Source organism: Xiphophorus maculatus, chromosome 1 (genome assembly GCF_002775205.1).
Source record: "Xiphophorus maculatus strain JP 163 A chromosome 1, X_maculatus-5.0-male, whole genome shotgun sequence".
NCBI lineage: Eukaryota > Metazoa > Chordata > Actinopteri > Cyprinodontiformes > Poeciliidae > Xiphophorus > Xiphophorus maculatus.
The window spans coordinates 7,304,839-7,332,818 of record NC_036443.1 but is presented as its reverse complement, the minus strand read 5'-3'; the positions used below and the strand labels follow the sequence as shown (position 1 = coordinate 7,332,818).

The 27,980-nt window shown below is 37.6% G+C and overlaps 2 protein-coding genes across 5 annotated transcripts; both read left to right on the top strand.

Moving 5' to 3' along the window:
- The first annotated feature begins 83 nt into the window (after window positions 1-83).
- ddost (dolichyl-diphosphooligosaccharide--protein glycosyltransferase non-catalytic subunit) lies at window positions 84-5,253 on the top strand. Its single transcript, XM_005805756.3, has 11 exons — window positions 84-343; window positions 1,009-1,119; window positions 1,215-1,301; window positions 1,387-1,490; window positions 1,579-1,673; window positions 1,990-2,083; window positions 3,687-3,835; window positions 3,943-4,090; window positions 4,169-4,289; window positions 4,389-4,495; window positions 4,676-5,253. The coding sequence occupies exons 1-11, from the start codon at window positions 112-114 to the stop codon at window positions 4,823-4,825; spliced, it is 1,398 nt and encodes a 465-aa protein (XP_005805813.1). The 5' UTR covers window positions 84-111; the 3' UTR covers window positions 4,826-5,253.
- Window positions 5,254-5,797: 544 nt separating this feature from the next.
- plekhm2 (pleckstrin homology and RUN domain containing M2) lies at window positions 5,798-27,706 on the top strand. Of its 4 annotated transcripts, none has more exons than XM_023334540.1 (20): window positions 5,798-6,407; window positions 8,714-8,820; window positions 11,573-11,682; window positions 11,790-11,889; window positions 12,022-12,109; window positions 12,193-12,367; window positions 13,297-13,356; window positions 17,128-17,398; window positions 17,486-18,259; window positions 18,341-18,410; window positions 19,389-19,479; window positions 19,655-19,713; window positions 19,898-19,986; window positions 20,876-21,008; window positions 21,128-21,318; window positions 22,644-22,709; window positions 22,798-22,957; window positions 23,370-23,549; window positions 24,661-24,777; window positions 25,217-27,706. In XM_023334540.1, the coding sequence occupies exons 1-20, from the start codon at window positions 6,348-6,350 to the stop codon at window positions 25,352-25,354; spliced, it is 3,039 nt and encodes a 1,012-aa protein (XP_023190308.1). In that variant the 5' UTR covers window positions 5,798-6,347; the 3' UTR covers window positions 25,355-27,706. The 4 variants fall into 4 exon arrangements, with proteins under 4 accessions (XP_023190308.1, XP_014326776.2, XP_023190314.1 ...); XM_014471290.2 differs by having other exon boundaries at window positions 5,799-6,407; window positions 19,649-19,713; XM_023334546.1 differs by lacking the exon at window positions 13,297-13,356 and adding an exon at window positions 13,060-13,074 and having other exon boundaries at window positions 5,799-6,407; window positions 19,649-19,713.
- The last annotated feature ends 274 nt before the right edge of the window (window positions 27,707-27,980 follow it).

The following is a 27,980-nucleotide window of genomic DNA, read 5'->3' as shown; positions in this document are numbered from 1 at the left end:
CATTGGTGGAGTGGCTGTCAGCCCCGACGCGTTCCTTCCTGTGATTGGCTGGATGTTGGGGTCAAAGTTGAGTATACCTCCGCTAACGCTGACGTCGACTTGTGTAGCAAAATGGCGGCGTTTACAGCAGTAAGGCAGGCGGACCGGTTCGGTTCTTTATTATCTAAAAAGCGAACCGGAATGAAGACGACAAGATGCTGGACGCTTTTGGACTGCAGTGTCCTCGTGTTGCTTTCGTTGGCCTCCATGCTGCACGGCGCTATGGCTGACGGGAAAACGCTGGTGCTACTGGACAACCTCAACATCAAAGACACCCATTCAATCTTCTTCCGCAGTCTGGCAGGTCAGTCAAACGATGGCATATCTTTACATTTGTAGTTTTAGCATCATAAACCCAATTAGTCCCACCTGTGTGCGGTTTTAAAGCGTTTTCTAGACCATTTGAAAATGCTTGGACAGAACTGCTTCCGTCATTCAGCACAGCATGGCTGCTAACCTTTGCTAAACCAGTTTTGGTTGTCACCAAATTCCATAAAAACACTATTAAATTTCGGTAAAATATGTAGCGTAACTAAGCTCAAACATACTCGATCAGGGTTAATGTTTCCGAGTGCAATTAAAAGACTTACTCACAGATAAATCTCAATTTGTGTTATAAACCATATAATTTACTGTGCAGAGTTTCCTGCTAAACCACAAATGAATTACATAAAGAGAAAATTGTATTGCAGCTGATCAACTAAATATTTTTAATGTTCTTCATTCAAATGCTGAGTGCACAGAATTAATACATCTCTGTTTCTGTTGTTGTTCACAACATTTCCAAAAACAAATGGATAATTCAGAATGGAAGAAAAAAATTACAACTTGTTATACTGTATGTCCGTTACAGTGATTGCTTTTAGCTGCAAAATAATGGTTCAGGGAGATTCAGAGGTCTCCACAAACCTTAATTTACCAAAGGAGTAGAGAAAAAGGAAAAACAGAAACTTGTTTTATTTTTTCCAGATCGTGGATTTGACCTCACATTCAAGACCGCTGACGACCCCTCTCTGTCCTTGATCAAATATGGGCAATTCCTCTACGACCACCTAATAATCTTTGCACCGTCAGTTGAAGGTAAATTTCACTTGGCTTTTCATACCTCGTGTTAACTTTTTAACATGAGAAAAAGTTTTTAATTTTAAAAACATTTTTTCTGGTTGTTTTTGCAGACTTTGGTGGAAATATAAACTTGGAGACAATAACATCCTTCATTGATGGTGGAGGCAACGTCCTGATCGCTGCAAGTTCAGATATTGGTCAGTCGACAGATAAAATATTTACTTTATAATTAATATATACTTGTTGAAATGCACATTATTCATAGTAATTCCTGTAATGCAGGGGACCCTCTGAGGGAGCTGGGTAGTGAATGTGGCATTGAGTTTGATGAGGAAAAAACGGCTGTTATTGACCACCACAACTATGATGTTTCTGATCCTGGAGAGGTAAACAGCTTGGTCTTCACAGTATTTATATTGATGTTGCTCCAATCCCAAGTTTTGACTCTCTTATTTTCTGGTTATTGGTTTCCAGCACACCCTGATTGTTGCCGACCCAGAGAACCTACTCAAAGCTGCCACGATTGTTGGCAAACCAACCAGCAAGCCTGTTCTATTTAAGGGTGTTGGGTAAGTAAAAAAAAAAAAAATTAAAAATCAAATTGCAGTGTCTGCTTGTAAATTAAAGAAATTATTTTAATTGGAGTTGAATATACAAGAATGTTGGTTGAATAGTTTTCCCTTTCATGGTGGATTTTCAATTGGTTTTTTTTCACCAATGAACTTGTAAAAACAACTTGTAACTAACCTGTCACTTAATTGACCGTGTAACTAATTTGTTAGTTTTTATATTAATTTGGAATTATAACTTTTTATTTAAAAAAAAAATAAGACTCTTATTTAGGAATGTGAAGCTTTAAATGAACCTTGTGATGTATCATTCCAGCATGGTTGCTGACCCAGACAACCCACTCGTCCTCGACATTCTCACTGGTTCTTCAACCTCTTACTCCTATTTCCCCGACAGACCCATTTCTCAGGTAACACCACCTCTTACTGTCCGCTCTTTTTTTTTTTTTTTTTTTTTTTTTAATTGAGACATTTTCTTAAATCTGAACTTTGCTCAAAAACACTGGATATATAAATCCAATATGATTACCAAGCCGCATCACCTAGAAACTAAACTACATCTAAACGTTTGGTCCGATTCTAATTGTTTTGGAGATTATTTGCCCACGTACATAATATTCAGACTCTTACTTCTTGTAATGCTTTCTGAGATTCGTGTGGACATGCAGAATTAATATTCGACTATTTATTATTTAATATTTTCAGAATGTCATATAAGAGAAACCTTTGCATAAAGATGCACCAGTCAGTCTGCAAGAGAGCAGAATCATATTTTCCCTTGACGTCCTCGGTTCAGTGATCAGGGGGTAAATCACTACAAAAACAAAAATAAGCAATTCTTTTCTCCACAAATGAATTAAATTAACACTCCCAAGTGTTTCAAGTTTTTAAATGCATCAACAAAAAGCATATACTTATATTTTTTGGGTATAGCAACATTCAGATAAAGGTTAGTGATGAATGCTTTGGTGTAGAAATTGGCAGATCCTGATATTCCTTGATTTGCTGTTGGACTCAGCTGCTAACTCTTTTGGATAACTTGCAGGACTGTCGCCTTTGTGTTTTATTTTTTTGAAAAAGCAAAGTACGGGCAGGTCAAACCTGCCCATAGAAATCAGTGTCAGCCAGGGAGACACAGATCAGTTATTCTCTTATTTGTCCATGGAAACAAATGTCACTTAAACGCTTTTTACATTAGCATTGTGGATGTTTTAAAATGACTAGTTTGTGGTTTTAATTCTTGTGACTCCAGTATATGTTGAAGGGAAGAAACTAAATGCGTGCATCAAAGAGTACACTCTAGTTTTGAACTAGTAAAACCTAGATTTAGATTTTATTTTGTTCTGGTCAACTACAAAAGGAGAACGTAGTGCACCCCATTGGATATAAAACAAAAAAATCCATCTGTCTTGTAGCAATGCTGCTTGGCAAAAAATATATTTTGAAAGCTTGTGAGTTTTCTGGGCTTTTTTATTTTTTTCATTGGTACTCCATTTGTAGTGAAAGTACATTTGCTGCTTGAGCAGCAGAATTGAATATATGACAATCTACTGATGCCAAGCTGCTTATTCTGCTATTAATTCTTGTTTGGTGTCATTTATGGGATTGGAAACTTGAATAAATGAATCATTTGGCAGTTAAGAATTTATTAATTTAACAAAATAGGATCACAGCAGTGTGTGGGACATTCATACACCACCTTGGAATGAAGCCTGGTTGCACTTTTGCAGAGGCAATATTTTGTTCTTCAGTTTACTACAAGCTGTTTGACCTTAGCAGTGACAAGCTTTTCCTGGGTGCAATCAGCACAATGCTTCTCAACCCACAAATCAACAAAACATTTAATTTCAGTTTTACTTCATAAAATATGCCTTATTTGCTGTTTCATTCTCATAATCAGCCTCTTTTTTTAGGTTAAAGCTAACGATTTGAGGAGTGTAGTTTGTTGTAGATGGCATGATATTTTCTGTTAGAAACTATGGCTTTGTTGAAGGGAGCTTTTTACCTCTGCAGTACCCCCATGCTGTGGGGAAGAACACACTGCTGATCGCCGGGCTGCAGGCCAGAAACAATGCCAGAGTGGTTTTCAGCGGCTCCCTGGACTTCTTCAGCGACGCCTTCTTCAACTCTGCAGTGCAGAAAGCAAGACCAGGCTCTCAAAGGTACACATCAGTTATTTTTGTTTTGTTGCTTATGTGAGACATTACTTAGATTTTTGGTCTTATAAAACCCCCCCAAAACTAACTTCCCTGTTGTCTGGGTTTCCCAGGCACGAGCAAACGGGGAACTTGGAGCTGGCTGTGTCTCTGTCCCGCTGGGTGTTTAAGGAGGCTGGAGTGCTTAGAGTGGGAGCCGTTACCCATCATCCTGTGGGAGAGACGGCTCCTCCTGCAGCGTACACAGTTACTGACCTTGTGGTGAGTTTAACAGCAATCGGTACAGTTTAAGGTTTGCATAAGTGAGGAGCTGTGGATGCGAATACAACCTTCTTTCAGGAATACAGCATTGTCATCGACATGTTGTCCGAGGGCCGCTGGGTCCCCTTCGACGGTGACGATATTCAGCTCGAGTTTGTGAGGATCGACCCCTTTGTCAGAACTTATCTCAAGAAAAATGGTAAACTTGAACACATTCCATTATATAATGTATTTTTATTGCATAAATCTGTACGTTTTCTGTTGATTTTTACCGATATGTTTCATGGTTTTTCATCAGGAGGGAAATACAGCGTTCAGTTCAAGTTGCCTGACGTGTACGGAGTCTTCCAGTTCAAGGTGGACTACAACCGACTGGGATACACACATCTCTACTCATCCACTCAGGCAAGCTCAATAAACGTAACCTACCTGGGTTTACACTCATCAAATTACTTGGATTGTTTGCGCTTTAAGAGATTACATCACAAAAATTTTATTTGAAGTAATTTTCTGTTGGTTATCTTGCCCATTTATCCATAAAAGATGATTAGGATTTAATTATTCTGTACGACTTGTCCTCTGCAGGTTTCAGTCCGGCCCTTGCAGCACACTCAGTACGAGCGCTTCATTCCCTCAGCCTTCCCGTACTACGCCAGCGCCTTCTCCATGATGACAGGACTTTTCGTCTTCAGCGTAGTCTTCCTGCATATGAGAGAGAAGGAGAAGTCCGACTAAAGCAAAGACGACAAAAAGTGTGAAATTTTAAAGTGCGATGGGAAGAATTGAAACTGAAGGTCCTTATGGGTCAAAGGTGTCATTTTGAGATTTTGTTCATATTTTGTTAAGGGCATGTGGCTGGTGTGTGTGTCTGACAGGGTGCTGGCTGCAATTTAATGCAGTAGTTTTTTTTTTCGTTTTTTTTTTAAAGATGTATCTTAAAATCTCCCAGAGCCCTGTTTGTTGTGAAGTCAGTTCGCTTATGTATAAAAGTTGCTCCACATTTGGCTAAAATATAAGAAAAAGCAGTTGCAAATCACTTAAATTTAATCTACTGTCTTCTCAGAAAATGCACTGAAAATGCCAACAATTTTTTTTGTTTTTGAAAAAAAAAATGGAAAAAGCTGCACACCTCTTTGAAAATAAAATAACCACATTCCACTTGACATGAGTTTGCGTTTTTATTACCAAACATACTGTGCCTGTGAAGAAATATTTATACCCATTGAGCTTCTTTTTACATTTTTATGTCACCTGTAATATGATACCCAAATCCAGTGAAACCAGTCGTCTGTACAAATTGCCATCTCATTATAAAAGAAGGAAGACATCAGCCAGGAAGTTGGAAGCATGGTTATGTTATAAACATTACCTCAAGTTTGGATATCTCATTCATTTCGATTAAATTATACTTTAGTTATCCCATAGGGAAATATGTCACTTTTAATAATTTTATTAAAAGCGTTGTAGATGTTGATGGTTGTGGGCAGAAAGGACCTTCTGTGGTGGACAAGAAGAAAATCATAAAATGTCAAAGTACTCTGGTGTTAGTCTCAGATAAGATCAACACTGAATGTTATAGCTTTAACCATAATTTTAAATATGGAAATTGAATCCAAATTACATAAAAATGTGACCAACCAGAAAGTTATTAGTTCTAATAAAGGGAAGTCCTTCATAATAATAGTATGCATGTCATAAAGGGAAATACAGGATAATACCTCTTGCCTTTTTTTTTATTTTTATTATTAATATACTTCTTGCCTTTCACACAAAAGTCACGTTCAGGTGACGTAACCCTCCGCCGGTTGGATTTCCGTTCACACCTCAGAAGACGTTAGCATGCTGTACGTTTCATTCATCGACTAAATAGGCAAATGCTCCCAAAGGTAACATTTAACAATTTCCCGACCTGAGTGACACCGGTTTTATCTAAAGAATGCTCTACGTTATCTGTTCTGGGACGCCGAGAAGTCGCTTGTTAGCCTCGAAGAAGAAGAAGAAAGTGCAGGTTTAAGCTAACTCGTAGACATTGACGCTAAGCTGAAGCGACGCGCAGTTTGACGGACACGAGCGCAAACATTTTAAACTAGCGAAAGAGTTTCCAGAACTGAAACCACAAGCTGTGTGTTTAGTTTAACGTAAAAATGCAACGGAGGGTTTGTTGAGCAGCGAATGTGGGCGGCGTTAGCTTTAGCAACAAAAGAGCGTCGCTTTGGGAGAGTCAGCTGACTGCCTTCTGCTGCCAACAGCCCCAGTGATGGATCAACTCAAAGTGAAGGACCGCATATTGGAAAACATCTCGATGTCTGTCAAGAAGGTAAAGCTCTACGGTCTGAATTTACCGTTTTGATGTAGTTATAGTAGCAACATCTACTCCACATGCTTGAGTCATTGCAGCTAGTTATTAGGTCATCTTCTGTTTGCGAAAGAGGGCAACTTTCAAGCTGGAAGGACACCAGCAGTTTATAAGGGCCTCGCCCCTGCGGGAATAACTAATCAAAGAGTGAACTTTCTCAAACGAACCCTCGGTTTGACAGCTAACACTTTAATTTGAACATTATAGTTTGTGTTTTTTGTCCACGGTCAGCAGTAGCGGCACTAACCCTCCTTGTGCTCGCACACTGCGGCAATGAAGAGTGTAAACAAAGCTGCAATCACTCTACAGATGGATCCGCGACATCACAATGAAACATTAGCTGTTTCCTCCTCCTCTCTGTTTATAAGAACATACTCAGTGATGATGAGTGTAATGCATGCAGAAATGCGCTTTTCGTCTTCTTTCTGCTGATTGATTAAGTGAATGCTCAAAACTGTACACGTTATTATTTTTCTGAGGGTGATCTGATTGTTAGTATTTTTTGAAGCGTTGTCTGATTGGATTAGAAAGCTTCGTGTTTGGTAATGCACTTAGATAAGTTTTGACTAACGACCACCTTAACCCACCAATGAGAAGAAAAGGGTCAAATTTAAGTGTACTTGCTACTTAATTGCCTTCATTGCCCCCCATATTAATTTGGTGTTTACAAACTGTGCCTCTAGCTTTCAAGGTTTACCTTGTGCGCTTTACGTATCACATGATGCAGTTGATCTCAGCTGCATTTTGAATTGAAAGGTTACATTGATTTTCTTGATGTCCTGTTGTGCTGTCCCTTGTAAACATATTCATGTCCCTTGCAGCTTTTCAAACTTATTACAAAGTCGTGCAGATTTGCACTTCTAAAGGCAAATAGACAACAGCTATCCCTCAGCCAAATTGAATAGAGATTATTTAACAACAGTTAAGTCTTGCCACATATTCTAAGTTAGACATAGGTCTGTACTTTGACTTGGCCAATCTAATGCATCAATGTGCCTTGATCTAAGCTACTCCTGTCCACCCCTGGCTGTATGAACACCTTAAGTCATTTGCAGGCCCTTGTCAAATCAACTCCCCTATTCTATCTACCATCATGTTTCACAGTGGAGATCTGTAAGTTTTTGCATCAATGCGCATTTGGCATTTTGGTCTTCTTCTAGGGTGTTGATATTGCACATAGTTTCCAGCTTACTAACAAGAAAAAATAGAACTAAATAAAAATAATGGGTACTTTTAGTGTCATTCTACTGTAAAAAATAAATGTAATTGTAAATGTAAAAATAGCTAAAACCTGCATTTGTTATATATCTATTTTTTTTTAAAACTTCAGTTGTTTCTTTATCATTTTTAGTCAACGTTTTTAAGAGCCGTTGTTGCAGCTCCGGAGCCTTGTTGCAGACCCCTGATGTAGGGTATGAATAGTTTTGGAAGTCACGTTATATAGTTAGGTTCTAAAAGTCACTTGAAGCATAATGAGCAACAAAATGAGCAACACTGGAACTTTAACTCGATCACGTACAGTGACACCTATTTTCATTTAGCTGTCATTATTTTTTAGAAATCAATTTTCACTTTGAAATTCAGGGGGGGGAGGAGCTGTATTTTTTGTTTTTTTTGTCAAAAAACCCCAAAATGTATTGATTCTGATTGATTGATTGATTTGTTAAAGCAATAAAAAAGAGGAAAACATACAAAGGGATGAATATTTTTCATACACATTTTATCTTTCCCTTAACATTCCAACATCGACTCTCTGTGTATCTAACAGGGGGAGTGTGATTTATCTATGTTTCCAGGAACATAGGGCAGCTAAACTGAACAGCAACTTGCTTAAATCTACAATCCACAGACAATAGTTGGCATTTTGCCTGTTTTCTAGCAAAGCTGTTTCAGGTTCGTGTTGCAGACTGCTTCGTTTACTGCTTGTATGAGTGCTTTCAAATACCTCCTTGGATTATGTGCTAGTCAAAGTGATTCCTCTGCTTAGACCTGCGTTTCTTGTTTTAGTTGTTGTCTAGCTGCACAATTGAAATATGCAGTAAGTATCTTTAAAACAGCTCATTTATAAAGTTATCATTTTAACCTTGTGCTGCAGGGTTAAAAGCATACCCACAAAGTCAGTCTTCTGCAGATGACCTATTGTGCAAATTCACCAACTTTTTAAATCCACCGTATTAAGAAATGCCTGGAATTCCTACTCTGAATGCCTGAAAGACTTGCACCTTCTCTCTCTGTAAGAACAATCTGATCTGCATGTGTCTCTACAGTTACAGAGTTACTTTGCAGCCTGTGAGGATGAAACTCCGGCTATCCGCAATCACGACCGGGTCCTCCAGCGTCTTTGTGAACACCTTGACCATGCTCTGCTGTATGGGTAAGATATTTACTGCAAGATAGCTGCAGAATGTTGGAAATTAAAGAAACATTACTTCAAATTCTTTATGCTATTTTGCGTGGATCAGATTGTTCTGATTGTAGTGCTACATATGTATGAGAGCTGTGTATGTGTACTTTTATTGTGACGTGTCATTCGGTAAATGAGACTTTTAATGCAAAGTTGACATTTCTAATAAACTTTTAATGCAGTTTTACAGTTGACACTTTTAATGCAACTTTTATGTCAGTTTTCTATTAAAAGTGTCATCATTTACCATATGACACTTTATGACAATTCATAAACATGGAAATGTCTCGTGTTCACAAGAGGTGTTATGACATGTTTATGACAGTGTCATGTCAGTCTTATGCACACCAAATTCAAATAGTATTATCTGTTATGCTTTGCATCTAAGGTATTACTATTACCAAATACCATGTTTCCAGATTTTAAAGACTAATCTTGATTTCTAAATTTACTGAAATAACAGTTTTTGCAATTGTTTTTCCATTTTTAAGTAGCAGCTCTTTTAAAAGTGTATTTAAGCTAGATTCAAAAACAGCATTTCAAAGTGTGTAGAATATTATCAAAGGCCTTCAACTATTTTGAAAAGTGGAAGGGTGGGTGTATAAAAAAAAAGCATTAATACAATTCCAACATTATGTTTTTTTGTTTTGTTTTGTTTGTTTTTTTTACTTTGAAAGCTTTTCATGTGCCTGCAGTACCATGTAGATTTTAGGAAATACCCAGGTCTAAGAAAAACATTCAGTCATTCGATCAAACAGCCTCAGACATAAAAGCATCACTTTTCTTTGAAAAACCCATCAGACTTCTATCCCTGAGGCCATTTGATCGAATGTCTAATGACAGTTTTCTGAGGATATCTGAAAATTTACACTGTACTACAAGATAATATATTGGCATTAAAACAACATAGTGGCATGGCAATATAGTTCTCTAATGACTTTATCAAATCATCTTCTTAAGTCATTTTCTACAGCTATAAACAAACGGGACCAACTATATGTCTGGCAAACAGAATGACTGCACTGCGTGTGCATAATAAGTTATATTTATTTCTTTCCCACTCTTCTTTGCACACACTGATATGTCACTTTGCATCCGTTTGTGTCATGTTTCATCTGATATCATTTTTTGGTTTTCTTTATGTTTGCATGTCTTCCTTCCTGTTTCACCACTTCTCTATTGGTGAAAAGAGTTGAGCCATGTCTTGCTTCTTCAGATTTTCCATTTTTTTTATTATTTTTGACAGTTTCTCATTTTCTGCAAATAAATAAAAACTTTTTGCTGAGAAATTCAGAAACATGTTGTCAGTAGTTCATAGAATAAAAGAACAATGTTCATTTTACTCAAACACATTCCTATAAAAAGTAAAAACAGAGAAACTGATAACTTTAAGTGGCCTTTTAATTTTGTCCTTAGCTGTATTTATCCACTAACAATGATGACAAAATTTTCATTCTGAATTGTTTAAAGTAGCTAACATCAGCTAAAGCGCAACAGTTTCTAAATAATTATGTTGCTAACTTTCATTAATTGGAGGATTTCTTTATTGTTCAACAAGCTCACAGTGATATGACCTAATGTACTATAGTAAAATTAGTATTAGGCAAAATAGTTTTACAAGACCTGTATAAATCTTTAACACTGACTGACAAGCCATAAAACATAACAAAAGTACCTACTTCTAAAGATATTCTTGGTTATTCTAGGTAAGAGTCCTTTTGTGTAAAGAGCTTATACCGTTAGCCAAACACGCAGAAGATAAAGGATATTGCGTATACTTGATTATGTATCAGATCCTAGCTTAATTTCTGAAATATTTTCTTCAAGGTGCTTTAAATTCGTTGTTTTTGACATATCTTATATTTGCTCAACATCAATAACAATATATAGCACTCATGGGCATATATAGCAATATTTTTTGCTATTCTAATGTATACCGAAGCATTCCTTTACAATGGCACTGATACAATGATATCAGTGAAATGTTTCCCAACTTTGTCTGAAAATCAACAGTAGACATTGTGAGGTTATTCTTTTAAATTATACAGTTTCTTGTTTGTTTACTTTTACCTTAGTATAATTACCCATGTTCCCACTTACCTTAACTTGGTGGAGGGACATCTGAATTTCCCCACTGTGGGACCACAAAATAGATATTTCTATTCTAATCTAATGACAGGGTGTCCTTAAAAAGTCCTAATTTCATTTATCTAAAATTAAGGCCTTATTCTCTTAAATTCATTTTAAACAAGTAAGTTGGCCTTTAATGCGTTTATCATTTTGTCTTGGCTGGACTATTTAATCTTGCATTTTCTTGTAGGAAATTTTTGTTAGGCAAGAGTTTAAGTCATACTCGGACATCTTTATTGCGTTCTGACTCGAGACAGTTGAGGCTAACTCTCTGCTAACATACCTTTGCTACCCAGCTAGCTAGCTAGCCTTTTTGCGTCTATCATTGTAAGCGCAAATTTATTGCCATTTGGCTGCATTAAGTTCGTACATTTCTAATAAGTCTTAAATTTATGCTTGGTTTCACAAGCATAATGACATTAAAAAGATCTTAAGTCTAAAATTTTAATCTGCAGGAACCCCAATTGGTGCTCTGATCTTCTCAGGTCAATCTGCCTGAGGATAGATATTATTTACGCAATATTTTAAACAACCTGACATACGTTACCTATTTGTGTTAGCCATTTCCTTTATGAATGTGTTGTTGTTTTAGGCTGCAGGACATATCGTCAGGCTACTGGGTGCTGGTGGTTCACTTCACCAGGAGGGAGGCTGTCCGACAGATAGACGAGCTGCAGCACATAGCCACCAACCTCGGTCGAAGTATGACGTATTAACTGCATAGGGAATTGCATTTGAAATAAAAGGAAACATCATTTATTAGACTGTCAGATGCATTCATTAAAGAAGGCTTCAACTGTTCTGTGCAGGTCGAGCATGGTTGTACCTGGCGTTGAGTGAGAGCTCTTTAGAAAGCTATCTGCGCCTCTTCCAAGAGAATCAAGGATTGTTACAGAAGTATTACTTCAAGTATGTTAAGATTTTTTTTTATTACCATTTTTAAGAAATGCATGTGACTGCTGTTAAAGTTTTCTGCTTGGACTTTTACTGTTCACTTCATATGCATTAAATGCCTTAAATCATAATATCTTTGACTTGTAGAAATGCATTGGTCTGCAGTCACGACCACCTTACGCTGTTCCTTACACTGGTGTCCGGCCTGGAGTTCATTCGCTTTGATCTGGAGCTGGTCAGCATAAGCTTAATCACAACATTATCACACACTGCAGTCATCTGTGTCCTTAACTTGTCAGACGCCTGTTCCTGGTTTAGGATGTGCCCTATCTGGATGTAGCTCCATACATGCCGGAGTACTACAAACCGCACAACCTGCTGGACTTCGAGGAAAGGCTCCCCAGCTCGGACAGCTTGTCTCTGCACTCGTTTACCTCCCTGACCTCCACCAACCTGGAGTGGGACGACAGCGCCATAGCTCCCTCCAGTGAAGGTAGAGCATGCTGTATTTTGTCTACTCACCCTGTTTCTTACTATACGTCTTTACCTAAATTAGTATAGTAAAACCTGGCAGTGAGATGCAGACTGATTTTCATTTTTGTTTTTTATGCTTAAAGTAGGACTGGGCAATATTTAATTCTGCCTTTGGTTCATCTGTCTAAAGAACATTGTACCAGAAGTCGTCCTCTTTGTCTACGTTCTTTCTGGCAAACTCCAGTCTGGCCTTCATGTTTTTCTTGGAGAACGAAGTTTTCTTTCTCATTGTATAGATATTCACTTCTACATCCACTGATGACATTTTAGGGTGTTTCTATATATGCCGTATCATTTTAAAGAGTAAATATAAGGTTTATTCAACAGGGTAAAAAAAATGCTGACTTTGAATGTTCTAATCATATGCACCAAATGTAACAACTAGAGTGTTTCAGCCATTTGAAATTGGAAGTAATGTGGGGTTGCTTTAATTTATTCATCACCAGAAATGTTTTTTTATAGATTTGGCAGAAATTTTAAACTATTCCTTTGTTTTTCTTTTTTAATTAGTTAATTTTTTTTTCTGTATTTTTACAATTAGTGATAAATATATGTCAAACAATGTTAGCTAACCATACAGGCTGTCATGGGTTGTGCTATCATTTCTTCACATGGCTGTATTTTATTTCATATGCTCACCGATGGTGGCAGAATACCTTCACTGGGGTAATTGCAGCGCTCAGCCCCCACAAAGCACTGAGCCAGTTCCCTGTTTTAGTTCCCATTTGTCATTTTTTTACCCTCATTGGTTTAGTTGTTTCACATTCCATGTATCATGTTATTTTACTGTTTCTCTGTCATTTATTCAGACTCATCTGTCTTTTGTTTCTTCAGTCAGACTTTTTCTAATTTTCAATGTTATCCCTCCTTTTCTTTTTTTTGTTTTAGATTATGATTTTGGTGACATGTTTCCCGTGTTGCAGTCATTGCCAAGCGCAAACTGGGAAGGTGGGAAATGGTCAACCCTTCCTTCCTGCTTACTCATTCCATATTTTCTCTCCCTCCTTTATAGCATGAGTTTGAGCACAACTTGGGATTAAATGCATGCTGGGAACCTGAACTGTAAAACAGCCACTGATGCAAGATAATGTATCTGAATTTGATAAGATGAAGTAAATGGAACAAAAAAATTAAAGGTTTTTGGCAGTTGGTCCTGAAAGATTTAGTTTTCTGTGGTATTTAACGCAGTATAATTAATGTACTCTGTTTACATCAAAAGCAATTATGTAGTGGCCAGCATCTGATTATTATGACCTGTTTACTTTGTGGAAGAATTCCACAGCTTCACTAAATGTAGACAAAATGTTTCAAACAATAAAGCATGACAAGCTCTGAAAGCTTTTGTTTTAAACAGAAAGAAACACAACCTTACTGCTGCAAAAATAATGTAGCATAGTGACCATTTCAGTTATAATTAAGTGTGCACCAATAGTAGTTTTCCTGCCGATCACCAATCTTGATAAAGCCTGAACTGCTGATTCCGATGTTGTCCAGTACCAATTTTTGTCTGAAAAGTCTCTAAATATAGCTCATTGGATATTATCGGGTTTATGTGTAAGTATCAGTTGATCAGCCAAAATTAAGGAAATCTGAGCTAATTTATCAGAGAAATTTAATCTGTTTTCAAACACTTGTTAAAACCGTGTTATACTTTAACTCAGATTATTATTTTTTTATAATTTGACAGAAATATCTTTTAAGTGATTCATCATATTTAGAAAAAGAAGCACATTATGTTCTGGTGTTTATTGGATTAATGATACAGTTGAAACAGATTTACATAAACTTTATATAAATACATTTATTCCTTTACTTTTTGGCATCAACTGACTGTTACTAGTTTAAGTTAATCAGTATTACAAAACATGAAACCTTGTGAAGATGCTGGCATAAGCTTCTTAAAGATAGAAAGAAAACATCTGTAACTACAGAGTCGACATAAATAGCCAGATTGCGATTTTTAAAAACGTGTCCCGTGATCTGGTGCAATTTAACTTTTTACAAAGATTCAAGAACCATTGTTACATTTGGAGAGATAAGGGGATGAGCTTGCAAGCATGAAACAACATCCCAACTGTGAAATGCACTGAAACACTTCAGGAAGAAAGAACTAGATATTGGGGGGCATCTCAAGAGGTCAACCAGGAAGTTAAAGCTTGGGGTCAAATAAGTCTTCCAAATGGAAATTTGTTATAAGGTGGCTGAAGGATAAAGTCAGTGTTTAGGAATGGACATCACAAAGCCCTGATCATAGATCCATGTGCAACTAAGGTGACCTACAAACCTGAGTCTGTTACACCAAAGCTCAGTTAACTATTGTGAGAAATTTGTGGAAGGATACCCAGATTATTTGACCCACCTTTAAAGGCAACTCCATCAAATGCAAAGGAAATGTAAGTAAACTTCTAAATTTGAAGAAAGTTAATATATGTTACCAAAACACCCCTGGGAACACGGTAAAATGTTGTTATTATTATTACTATCATCATAGGTACATATTTTTTATGTCATTTCCTAAAAGATACAATGTTGCCAATATTGAAAAACCTGTTTATGCTCTTCTGGCAATTTTCATAGTTGTTTGACTTGGATGGTCCCTTTATTGCTATATTGCATACAGACTATGAAATAAATCAAATTTCCAACAGATCGAGATAAAAAGTTGTTCCATTCAGTTAAAACAAATTTTATTAAATGAGGAGAGATGGTCCTTTGGGGTTGCCTATGAAACCCAAGGACAGAATAAATAAAAATGCATTTATATTATTTCATACTTTTGAAGTCATACTTATTCAAATGTCATAAATCAAAATAGAAAAAAGTGAAACAAACTGTATTTATGCACAATAAAGTGAATCATTAATTTGGGAATTTATTGCTGGGTGGGTTACCTGTCTGTCATGTTCTGCATGTGTTGCTTATTTGGGGAACTATCTCATTCAAGCTTACTCTGCGTAACTGTTGACACAGCAGTGGGAAAGCCCGAAGCAGCTGGTACTCACCTTGTCCTTTCTAGGCTTCTCTCTTTACTGTGTATCTCTCTGTGTTGCATATTATGGTGTATCTTCTTCCTGTTGATGTCTTTCACTGGCCTAGGTTCAGCTAAGCTGTAGTGTTGGTTGAAGATCAGCCAATCAGTTTTACAAGTGACTTATTTGAAATATTTAAGATTACACTTTAGGTTCTCAAATTGCTTGAGAATAAGCAGTTATTTGTCAGTTTCTATCCTTGCCTTTTAGCTGTAGCTGCTCCAGTAACACTGCTTGACCTGGGCCTGTGACTCTGCAAAGAAACCCGCTGCCTGATACGTCTCATATTGTGTGGTGCCTTTGTTTTTATTTAACCCTTTAAAAAATTTAGATTGCTTTGCCCTAACACTGGCTATTTCTATGCTAATGAGGAAATGCACAGTATTTCTGTATACTTGTTTGGTTGGTCAGCATTGCAACACTGCAAAAACGCACAAAAGAAATTAAAACCAAATCAGTTCCTTGTAGATACGGTGCTGGTGAGAAGTTTATATACACCTGACTTGATTGTAAATCTCCTGGGTTGGTAAAAGCATTACCAACTGAATGTTTTTTTTCAGTTGGCAATTACTATACAACAAACAAATTCTTTGACTTGGCAGTAATTAATAATTAAATGCAACTATTTGAAATAGTTGATTTTTCTATTCAATTCTCAAATGCAAAACAAAAAAATATACATATGTATTCTTGCTGGATGCTTTCTATGCAGCCCTTCGTAGGTTGCAGAGAAACCAAATAATTCATGAGCCATCAACAAGCTTCTGATAAAATTGTGGCTGGATATTCAACCTCCGTTATTATGAAATGTTACCTTTTTTAAATTAACTGATTTACCAATAGGGCCCCGCTTTTAAATATATTAAACAAATTGCCCTTCCATAGACTTAATGTTGCATGGACTGGTTTTATTATTTTCAAAAACAGTTTTGAAGCCTGTTGGTATACCTGGTTTTGTCAAAGTTTCCAACATCAAGCTGTTGGTTTGAGGCAGGGGTGTCTTGATACAGTTTATTCTTTTTCCGATACAATACCAATATGGCAGCTTTGACTATTGGCTGACACAGATACTGACTCAATACATTATGAGCACGAACCATGCATACATTTATTACTTATTTTGTAGTGTGGGATGTTAGAAAAGGCTTGATTAACTGATACTACTCGAACAGAGAACAATAGTGGACAGCAATAGGTATGAGAACAACTAGCTAATATGTCTGACAGTGAGATACAAGCACTGAAGTATATAAATGCTGGAGTGGATTGCTTCTATCAGCGTCCTTATATCAGAGATTTTAAATTTCCAGAATATGCTTAAAAGTGAGTTCTGTGCCAAACAACTCAACCAGTTTAAACAAATTATCAACTCTGCCTTTGAAAATTCTGCTGGAAGCTTGTTGATGCTTCCAAAAATGTGTTATTTTACTGCAACTTTCAACACTTAAGCATATGTTTTACCATGTAAATTCAAACTTGTGAAGACAACACAGCTCAAATATTCTTTTAATAAGTGTAATAAAGTTTTCATTGGCACTGTAACTTTTGCCAACAAGCCAATTGACATAAATTCTGCTACCACCAATGCAGGAGAGGCAGTCTGTGTATTTCCTTTACTCTTTAGATGTAAACCTGGACAACAGCTGCATTTGCATTTACTCAGTTATCTTTTTGCGGCTCTTGACAATAGAGGGTGACTTGACCGACCAGGCCAGCTGCCCACGGTCGACTGGCTCTGATCCCCAGACGGTCGTCAGTGACACAGTAGTTGTCACCAGCACAGCCGTGGGGAAAACGGTTGCTCGCCTTTCCCCGAACAGCCCCACATCTCGACACAACCCGTTCAATGAGGACTCTGACACGAACACCTCAGCGGACGTCACACCAGTTCATGCAGCCAGCCGTCGGAACACCACCGAAGATGAGACAGAGGTCAATGGCAATGAGCTTGAAGTCATCAGGTAGTGAATGTTTTAGGGTCTTGCCTTTAAGAAGCATCTTTTGCTTTTTCGGGAAGCTAAATTTACCATCTTCATTATCTGTCCTAGGATGGCTAAACGAAAGAAGCCAGCCAAGAAGCGACGTGGCAGGGGATCTACGGATTCCAGCAGCAGCATCCATGCCTCGCTCTCCTCTGAACATGAGGAGAACCACAGCATGTCGCAAGAAGTTGACTCGATAAACTCCACTGTAGCGCTACTGGACAGTGAAGGAGAGCAGAGCAGGAGCAGAGTGGGGTCTGCGATTGCAGAGGAAGGGGGCGAAGAAGGGGTGGAAGGCTTGCTTCGGCTCCCAGAGATGACAGACACCTCCATGGACACCGTTGGACAACCCCTCCGTGATGTCATGGAGAGGCTCAACGGGTCCTGGGTACCCCCTGAAGAACAGGATCACAATCAAAGCTGTGATCAGAGGTCCCTGACTCCGGTGCAGCAGCCCTTTCGCAACGATTCCGAAGGAAAACCTCCTGACCCAACTCCACAAGAGACGTTTGACTCCTCTCTGGCCGACAGACCAGACTGCCTGCAGACCTCTAGTGTGTCTGCGGACCTACGCTGCATTACCACCGACAGTACAGACTCTGCTGACACAAGTGGTGGCCACAATGACTCTACAGAGCAAAGCCAGTCACAGACTCTTTCAGGTAGCCTTGAAGATGAGGAAGAAGCAGAAGAGCCAGCAGGACGGAAGCTCCACATGAAGGAGGAGGAAGAGGAAGAGACCGTAGAGGGAGATTCAGCAGGCAGAACATCTGTAACCGAGGAAACGGAGCAACAGGAGAAACTCAGTCCTTCTGAGATTTCTCACCCAGCAGAGTTCAAGTAAGATGTCAAGATATGACCAGATATTTGTTCTGGTGCTGGTTCTCATTGCAAATCTAATCCTCTTCAACCACGTTGCAGGGTGGACAACAATCACCTGCTTCTTCTCATGATCCATGTTTTCAGAGAGAACGAGGAGCAACTTTTCAGAGTGAGGATGGAAGAAGCTTTCTTTTCTTTTTTCAGACTTTTTCTAAACCTCAAGAGAGTCACGTCTCAATTCATTGTTCAACAATCAGATTAACAGATTGATTTGGCATCACAAATAAAATGTGTAGAGAACAAAAATTCCACTCTGTCCCTTTAAGAAAGTTGAAACTTTTGATGTTATGTCCTCTTAGAAGTGGCTATGAAACAGTCTTTCTTTGGAAATGTTGCAAGGCCCACTTTGTCAATGCCTTTTACACTTCTTCCTTATAGACTGACAAATTACAAAAGTTTGCTCTTTTACAACCATGAGGTGCCTATAATCAGGGTGCCTGCACTTAAAGTCTTAAATTCATTAATCTAAAAGTAAGGCTTTAAAATGTCTTAAAATTATTTTAAAAAGAAGTCTGTTGGCCTTTAATCATATGTCTTCAATTTTGCCTTGACAGGATTATTTCATTTCATATATTCAATGTATTTTTTTTTTCTAGACTTTTCTGTCAGGCAAAATCTTCATAGCGTTCTCATGAGAGCCTCAGTTGTCTCCCATGAGACAACTGAGGCTACCAGTAATTACCTGGTAATACCCTTCCTAGCTACCTAGCTAGCTTATATGTGTCTATCGTGGCTAAGTTCAAATGTATCTCCTGGATGACATCCACACTTCTTCTGTGGAGATGTAGGTCTTAAATTTCATTAAAATTGGTCTTAAAGATTTCTTTAAAAGTCTTAAATTTGACTTGGTGAAACCATGTTTAAAATGTTCTAACTTTGCCACATTTGCTTCTAAGTCTTCTCAAAAAGCAGGAAGAACAATCTGCCCATGAGGACTACCTCTGTATATAAAAATTGTCTGCTTTCCTTCACATTATAAAAACGTCACAGTAAATCCTCCATGGAGATGCTGACAATAGTAAATGCTTCATTAGAGACAAATAAAACTCCCTAAGGATTTCTCTGCCATTCATTTTGTGTTTTCCAGATGTTGAGAATGAGTACAGGTCACATGGAGGGGGACCTGCAGCCTCTTTATCTGCTGCTGACTGACTGTTACATCTACTTACTAAGAAAGGGTGAGTAAATAACATAATCAGCCAGCACCTCTGGCTCTGGTATCCAAAACTGACACCAGCCCTATGTCATGGGAAACCTTAGAATTTGTGTGTTGCACAGAGTTTTTTTCATGGATCATATATTTTGTGATTCATTTGGCATACATTAATAACTGCCTATTATTGTTAGGAGCAGCTGAAAAACCCTACACAGTAGAAGATGCTGTTTCCTATAATGAGCTCGACTATCTCTCTGTAAGTCATCTGCACCTCACAAGTTTATCTAATTTTTTCTAGATAGATTTCACTACATTTATATTATATTTTTCTTCTAAACTTATTGCTTTTGTATTACTGCTAATGCAATGATTGACAATGATAAAACAGGAGATTTACTTAATATGTTTTAAACAAGATGGATCTAATTTTTTCCCCTTAGGTGGGCCTTGACCAACAGACAATAGCGCTGGTTTGCACCAACAGAAGAAGGAAGTTCCTGTTGGATACAGCTGATGGCTCGCTGACTGTGTAAATTCACTTATATTGGTTTTTATTAATATTCTTGACTTATACGTTCTCTTTGTGTATTAAAAGAGGTAGCAATTGCAATTTCATTCTGTTCCTTTTTTTGGGCAGATATTTACACCATTGGCTAAATTGTCAAATTAACTTTTGGTTTTTTATACATTTCTTGCAAAGTGCTCCTTTTTATTGTAAAATGATGATCTAACAAGATTTCAGTCTAAAACTTTTGATTCGATATCCCATGGTGACCTACTTTTCACTTGCGTTGCTTTTTCTGGCCGTTGACAAGCTTCCAACATAATTCAGTCTAAATATTATCCACTGCTAGCAGTAGATCTTATAAAAGCCAGATGTTTGGCTGGTGTGTGAACCAAGTCTTACATTCACAACTGTTCATCAGGTAGTCCATTGCAGAAGTTTAATATTACACTGCTTTACATATTATCCTTTATTTATACAGAAAAAAATCAGTGCCTCATTTACAAGAGAGATCTGTTACATACATCACAAAAACATAAAAATAACAATTCAGTCTACTAAACACTTATGCATTCTCTAAAGTTTGGAATCATTTTATCTTGAACACAACCAATTGTGTCAGCGTTTCAACTATCTCGTCCCAACTGTGACCCTTACATGAAAAGAGATAGATTATAAAGCTTAGAAACGACCAAGTATCCGGTCACTATTTTGAAACTGCTGGAACATCAGTGTGACCCTATAGAGAAGGTTCTGATCTGGGAGATCTCAAACATTTCTCCATTCATCTTTTCTGACTTGTCTCCTACTTCCTGCCACTGACAAACATTCATCTTGGAAAACTGTTGGTTTCCTTCTCACTGAGTGATTGCCTGTCCACTGGCATTCAATCTCCTTTCTCCTTCATTTTTAGCTGGTTCCTGTCTGTGCTGAAGTCCGCCATGGTCCACGGTTGTCGAGAGCCTCCATATCCAGCTGTTCTGACAGATGCCACCATGGAGAAACTGGCCTTGAATAAGTTTGTCTCTCAGGAGTGTCATTGTGAGGTAGAATATTGTTACAACTGATTTGTGCTGTAGCAGCTTTCGACAACAAACCTTCCAATCATTATGACATTTGTTGCTTATTATTCTCAGGTATCTGAAGTGTCTATTATTATTCTCAGGTATCTGAAGTGTCTATCCAGCTTTATTCACTGGTTCACTGGGAGGACCCAATGGATATGACCATGTCTCCCCAAGGAGGCACACCCACCTCTGGTGTCCCTTCCAATATCAAAGAAGGTTCTCTGCAGTACAGGGCTGGGATCACGTACCTCGGTAAAGAGATGTGGAAGAGCTGCTACGTCATCCTCGGGTACAGACCATAATCATGCTCATATTTTTCTTTTCAAACTCCCCTCCAGTTGTTTTTATGCTGAATAGCTGAGTCTTTGTCTCCTCGGACCAAAACTGGAGTTCTCTAACATCGCACTTAGGAGATTTTCCATCTCCTTCTACTGGGAAGATGAGCTTAAATTGCCATCCAGCCTTGATTTTCTCCATTCCAGTTTGAATCTAATTCTTGCTCTGACTGTGGCTATGGGCAAAATTTCAAAACTGTAGTTGACTCGTTTTGGGGTTTTTTGAGTTCCTGAATTAACAGACATCTGTGTCTAAATGGCATGTTTTAATGTCTTATTCTAAAGTGTGACTACAGAAAATGTGACATTTTATATTTCTACCTCTGTGAAACAGGAAGTTCTAAATTACAGATTGAAAGTTCCTACATAACCTCATCAAGTAAAGTATGATTTTAAGTCATTGGGATATTTTTATATAATTTAATTTTGCCACCAATAACCATTTTTTTGGTTTTTGCTATTGCGGGATTTCTCCACCCTGAATAAATGTACTCAAAATAAGATTTTTTACTCATATAAAAGTTGCAGTAACTTTTATAAACAATATACATCTCCATATTTGTTAAAACTGTTACCATGTTGTGACAGATATGTGAAAAAAACTAGCTCCTTCATCTCCTCTTCGTGCTAATATCACCATCTACAGAAGTGCACCGCTCTTGGTCCAAAAACAACCAATCAGAGCCAAGAGGAGAGTCTTTGCGCTGTCAATCAAGCTTGTAGCGGCACTGCTCAGTATGCTTATGGAGGAGAAACAGCTTACAGTTGGAGAAAAACTATTTATTCTCTGTCATTGGTGGTTATGCTAACTACGCTGAGCATTCATGATGGGAAACCAGCTGTAGCGTAGCAGAAACAGAGAGAGTGTGAACAGCATTATTGACAGCACTAAGACCCTCCTCCTGGCTCTGATTGGTTGATTTCGACCAAGAGCGGTGCATTTCTGCAGATGGCTGAGGGACCACACAGGGAAGCAGAGGAGCTTGATTTTTTTTTTTTTTTCACAGATTAACAAACATATCGCTTATTAAAGTTACGTACTGCACCTTTAAGGCTTTTTCACATTATAGAAGTACTTTATTCATCCCAGCAGGGAAATTACTTAAAGAGGGGTACTAATGACAGAGAGTGGTGCTATATCATTTGAACAGGTTTTATTACATAATATAATTTCTTGTATAATTTGTTTCTTTCATGTTTTACTGAAAATATTAATCTGACAGTCTGTCCAAATGTCATCCAGTATATGAAGCTAAATGTTTGTTCTCTCTTTGTGCAGCAAAGGGATTCTGTACTTGTATGCAGAGAGGACAGATGTGACCCCTCTGATGTCTGTCACCATGGGGTAAGTCTCAGAAAGCTCAACTTCCAGATTGAAAATGATGCCCTCTGAGGGGCTCTCCCTGTTTTGACGCCTCTTTCTTTGTCCTCAGGGGGGAACACTGTGGAGGGTGCCGTCGCTCCAACAACACAGAGCGTCCCCACGCCTTCCAGGTCATCTTGACAGAGCGCCCCCCACTGGTACTGAGTGCCAACAATGAGCAGGAAATGGCCGAATGGATGCAGCTTCTCTGTCAGTCTGTTTCCAAAGGGGTAAGTGGAGAAAGTTGGAATAATGCTCTGTTCATATTACAAATTTTGCATCCATTGGTTTTAAGTTAGAGATTTCTATGGATAAACTTAGGAATGGTGGAAAAGAAAAACCTTATTATGGACAGGATTTATTTAATGTTTGTACAATTTTCATCTGTATCAGACATTATAAGCAAAGGTTTCTCATTTTCTTCAGCTACCTTGCTAAATAGGGTATTTCAAAAATATTTGTCCCCTTTCTATGTTCTTATGAATAGCTTTATGAACCTTGTACTCTTGTTTTCTTCCATTAAACATTTTTATTTGCTTCTGTTATTTTTTTTTGTTTTTGTTGGACTTAACAGACATTATTTTGGTTGCATGATTTCCTATTGAATATGGACCTATGAAAACTACAGCCCCTTTACCACAGGTTATCCCTCAGGGTGTGGCCCCCACCCCATGTATCCCATGTTGCCTGGTGGTGACGGACAAGAGGCTGCTAACTTGTCATCAGGATTGTCAGACGAGCTTTTTCCGTTCGCTGGGCAGTGTCGATATCTGTGATGTGACCACTGTGAGCTTGGAGTCTGACAAGGAATACTGTGTTATTGTGAGTGATCTTCTGCTTACCTTTGTCTGCGATTGGTATGTCAGAAAATTACTATGTGTATTTTACTAATACTTTAGGTAACGGCTATTTCCGCTGCCAAGTGTTCTTCCCCTATCATGTTGATTCCTTTTACAGAATAAATAAGGACTGGTGGGGATACTTCATTTAAACAGTTTCTATGGTAACCATATCTACTTGAGTTATCAGAAAATAGAGCAGTCAGTAACCAATTCCTTTGTATTCAGATATTGGGTTTAGATTTTCTAATCATACTTGATGCGTATTGAGTTTACAGGGTTCATACATAGGTGCTGAATTGTCTGGATCTTTATTTGACGATTTTCCAGGACTTGAAAATGAAATGGAATATGGAAAAGTGTTTTGTTTTTTAAGGCAATACATCTAATAATGTTTATGATGTGCACACTATGGCTTTACATTAATTTATAACAAATTGACATTCTTCAGCTCCTATTTGCCACACCAAACCTTGTTTTTTGGCATTTTATTATTTCGGTTTCTTAACTTTTTCACAAAAGGGCAATTACTTTATTTTTAGTACTTCAGACAACTTCAGGCTTATGATCCTTCGACTTTGGCTTTTTAAAATACAATTAATATCAACTAACATACTAAAACTGCTACAGTAAAGATACCAAGGTTCTCAAATTGTGCTTTGAATAGTTTCCATTTAACATATGATATCCCAATCCATAACTGATAAATAAAAACGTTACAGATTTTGAAATAAAGCTTGAACTCAACAATGCAATGGTGCTAATCAACCAAACTGGTTGAGATTAACTTGTTCTCATGGTACAGATTTAGATGAGAAGCTAATTTTTCTTTTATTTGTATGGCGTGTTTTGTCATCTAAGGAAAATTGGACGTTCTTTGTTGTTTTTCCCACTGATCAAAAATACCCAAATTAAAGATCAGATGTTTTGATGTTTCAAAATTTGTTTCTAGAAATTGAATTAATTTCAAAGAATCTTTACAAGCTGTGACAATACCTGTGGAATTGTTTCTTGTCTCTGTGTTGCTTTTCCTAATGAAAATCTTCCCATTGGGCTTTTTCCAGTGCTGTAACATCGGCTTTTGCTCTCTATAGGAGTTTGCAGCAGATCGAACTCAGTTCCTCCCTCCATGGGTGTTATACTTCAGCGGCTGTGAAGAGAGGGATCGGCTTCTAAATGCATTAAACAAGACATGGAAGGACATTTTTCAGGTCAGAATGAACTGTCAACCTTGTTCTTGACGGGATAAAATCAACATGTAGTGGTTTTACAAATCCAGCATTGGTTAGTTAGGAAAAAAGACTTTAGAAGATAGTTTATCAGGGCTTCCTTCAAAAAACTTGCTAAGCCCGTTGGCTGCTAGGCCACTTTACCTACAGCCAAGATGACAGAAAATATAAAAATATGTCTTAATAACTATGTCATTGGAAGATATTATTGACAATACTTAAACACTAACTATAGATTTTAAGAAAAATGCAAAAACAAATAAAATTTCTTTAATATCTTTTTTTTTTGCACTTCGCTTAAGCAAGTTGTGCCTAGCAGCCCGCCAGGCTTAACTTTATATAACTTTATGCAAAAAGAGCTTTATAGCATGTTCTCTTGCGCTGTGTAGTTAAACATGTTGCCTGTTGTCGTCGTACACAGGTTGACCTCCCCCACCATGAGCTGTTGGACCCGCTGGTGCAGAAGCGCTGCGGTGAGGCCCTGGAGCTGATGAAGAGTGCCTGGCAGAGGGCAGACAGCCTGGCTCGAGGCAGAGCCCAGCGGGAACCCTGGTGCTGACACACACATATCCACACCCCATCATCTGTGTGTGCTTCCCTGGTACGACACAATCCAATGGAGGGTTACGTATCAGAATACTCAGAAGTAACATTCTGGTCCATCAGACATGCGGCGGTAATTTTGCTGAAGCCAAGTTTCAGAACTGCTTTCATTTAAAACATTTAATGCTAAAGTTGTTGTGCATGTGCACACAGAGATATTGATTCCACTAAAATAGCTACATTTGGCAGAAACGGTGAAGGTTTGTTGTCATAAACCTCTAACCTTTAACTCTGAAGATTTTGCTAAGTCTGAAGCATGACGAGAATCAGCAGCTAGGAAGTTTTCTTTTATATGTCTGCCAATCTGAGTGCTTCATATTATACACATCTGGATGGATTCACAATTTTATCCTGTGCACAAAATTGTTATAGGATACTCACCGCTTGTGTAATGCACACAACTGTGTGAATTTGAAGGTCTTTTTACACTGATGCTAATGCTAACTGTTAAAACGTGTCCTGATAAAGTTGACCTGAAGTGCAAACGTCCAAAACTTTACGGTGTCGGTGCACGAGCGCTGACGCTGGTCTGATATTCAGATTAGCTGTGAGCGAGAGTACACACCTTCACAAGGAGTAATTCTCAAAGATCTGAAGCAGATGTTGATATTTTACACATATCAAGCACTCTGGGAAACACACTCATGCCTGATATTTGCTGTTCTAGAAGTTGAAATGTTTCCACCTAAATTTGCCTTTTTTTCCATGGTGTGGAGACGGATAACATTTGCACATTATTTTTGCTCTTTTTTTGGTACTAGGTTTATTTTTTCTCTTTCCAGAAGTATTGGAGGAGGAGGATTCAAATGAATTATTTAAATTGCTAGTTGATTAGATTAGTTGGGATTTTTCTGATGTTTACGTCTATGTATATAAGTGTTGCAGTCTGTTTGAATCATATTTCACAGAATAATGTGTTATTTGACCATACTTCTTCCTATGATTTTTGTGTCAAGTGTTGATAATATTGAACTTTTATTTATAAGTTTATCATTATGCTCACTGCAATGCATGATTTCTAAGGAAATCCTCACCTTTTTCTGATTACTTTCTTTTTTGATGTAATACTAAGGCTTGGCAGAACATAAAAATTGCAAAGATTTGAATCTCAATACAATCTCTCCTACACAATAAAATATTGGCTGTCATTAAAACATGAAATAATGTTTTGCTTGTGTTGACAATTTTGCCTTTTATGATCTGTAATGGGTAAATTGACTAATTTCAACTAAATTAATCCTTTTGACATTTTAAACAGATGCCTTTTCAGGTATATTTGCTTTCAGATCACTGAAATTTACATTTTGTTTTAATTTTATCTCAGATGTTCTCTTCTTGCAATTAAATTTTACGTTAAACAGGCACATGGATGTGAAACCTAAATACTCTAAACGGACTTTGAAGAACTTCCACCAGGTGTTGCATGTTAGGCTAAACAAGCTTTATCAGAAGTGCTGTTTTTATATAACTCTTAACTCTGTGGTTAAATATGCACTGCATTAACATGCCTCTTAGCCATATACATACATGTGTACATCTTGTACAATTTACACTCTGTTACTCCTGTGTAAGCATTAATCAGGTCCGTAAACCTTTCTAAGTGCCACTTGGTCTTGCTTTTTTTTTTTCTTTTTTTTTTGGTAACAAAGAAATCTCAGGTGAATAAAGGTTCCAAAACCTTAAGAGTCACCTTGTGTGTTTTTGTTTTGCTGCAGCGTCTCTTGAATCTCAGTGCAGTATTTTTTAAATCACCGTTTTCTTTAAGCTTTGGGACATTGCAACTCTCAGTGCAGCGTTATGAAGCTATGTTTGCACACACATGGGGAGGAACATTTGGAGAAGGTTTTATAAAAGGTTTTGCTCTTTGCAAGAAAAATAGAGTCCGAATTCCTAAAGGATCCGTTGGTTTGGGAGCGTAAAGTTGGAGATGTTGAAGACTTGAAATGTGTCTTCTGTGCTTTGATTTGTGCCTGTGGACGGTACATGAAGAAAAAGTTAAGGAAGTGTTCTTGAGCGTTTGAAATTCAGGAAATTGCTGGTCAATGATGGATAATACCTTGTAAACGATGTACTGTCAGAGTTTTTCTGTTTTTTGTTTTTCCTGTTTGTTTACATGCACATTGCATAGAATATTTGTATTATTCATTGGATTTATTGAAATGTAAATAAAGCACTAATAATAATAACAGTCTGTTAAGTCCCACTTAACCATATGCATGTTCTGAAAGTTTTATATTGTTCTGAATCTCAGAGAATGTACAAACAAAGCTTTGGAAAATGCAACTAAATAAACTGCAAAGAAAGTTGACTCCTGCGGTGACTCTTTGTGGGTTTTAAAGATTCTCGCGTTACTTGCAAATATAATCAAGGATGAAAGCTGCGGCAGTCATGTTGGAGCAGGACCAGAAACTTTACAAGTTACTGCAGCTCAGTCGAAATGTTTTTTTTTAGTTAAATGCAACATTGTAGTCTGGAATTACACTGCAGCACACAAAGCAGAAGCTCCCTGTCTTTAGGGCAACAGGACTTTGAGTTTGTTGTTTATTGTATGTCCTTAAAATATGAACATGCACTCTATTGGT

Bases quoted from the DNA above. Each gene is read 5' to 3' on its own strand.
- ddost (XM_005805756.3), top strand. From the start codon at position 112: ATGGCGGCGTTTACAGCAGTAAGGCAGGCGGACCGGTTCGGTTCTTTA. The intron at 344-1,008 runs GTCAGTCAAACG...TATTTTTTCCAG, and splicing joins CTTCTTCCGCAGTCTGGCAG to ATCGTGGATTTGACCTCACA. The intron at 4,496-4,675 runs GCAAGCTCAATA...TGTCCTCTGCAG, and splicing joins ATCTCTACTCATCCACTCAG to GTTTCAGTCCGGCCCTTGCA.
- plekhm2 (XM_014471290.2), top strand. From the start codon at position 6,348: ATGGATCAACTCAAAGTGAAGGACCGCATATTGGAAAACATCTCGATG. The intron at 19,480-19,648 runs GTGAGTAAATAA...TATTATTGTTAG, and splicing joins CATCTACTTACTAAGAAAGG to GAGCAGCTGAAAAACCCTAC. The intron at 23,550-24,660 runs GTGAGTGATCTT...TGCTCTCTATAG, and splicing joins ACAAGGAATACTGTGTTATT to GAGTTTGCAGCAGATCGAAC.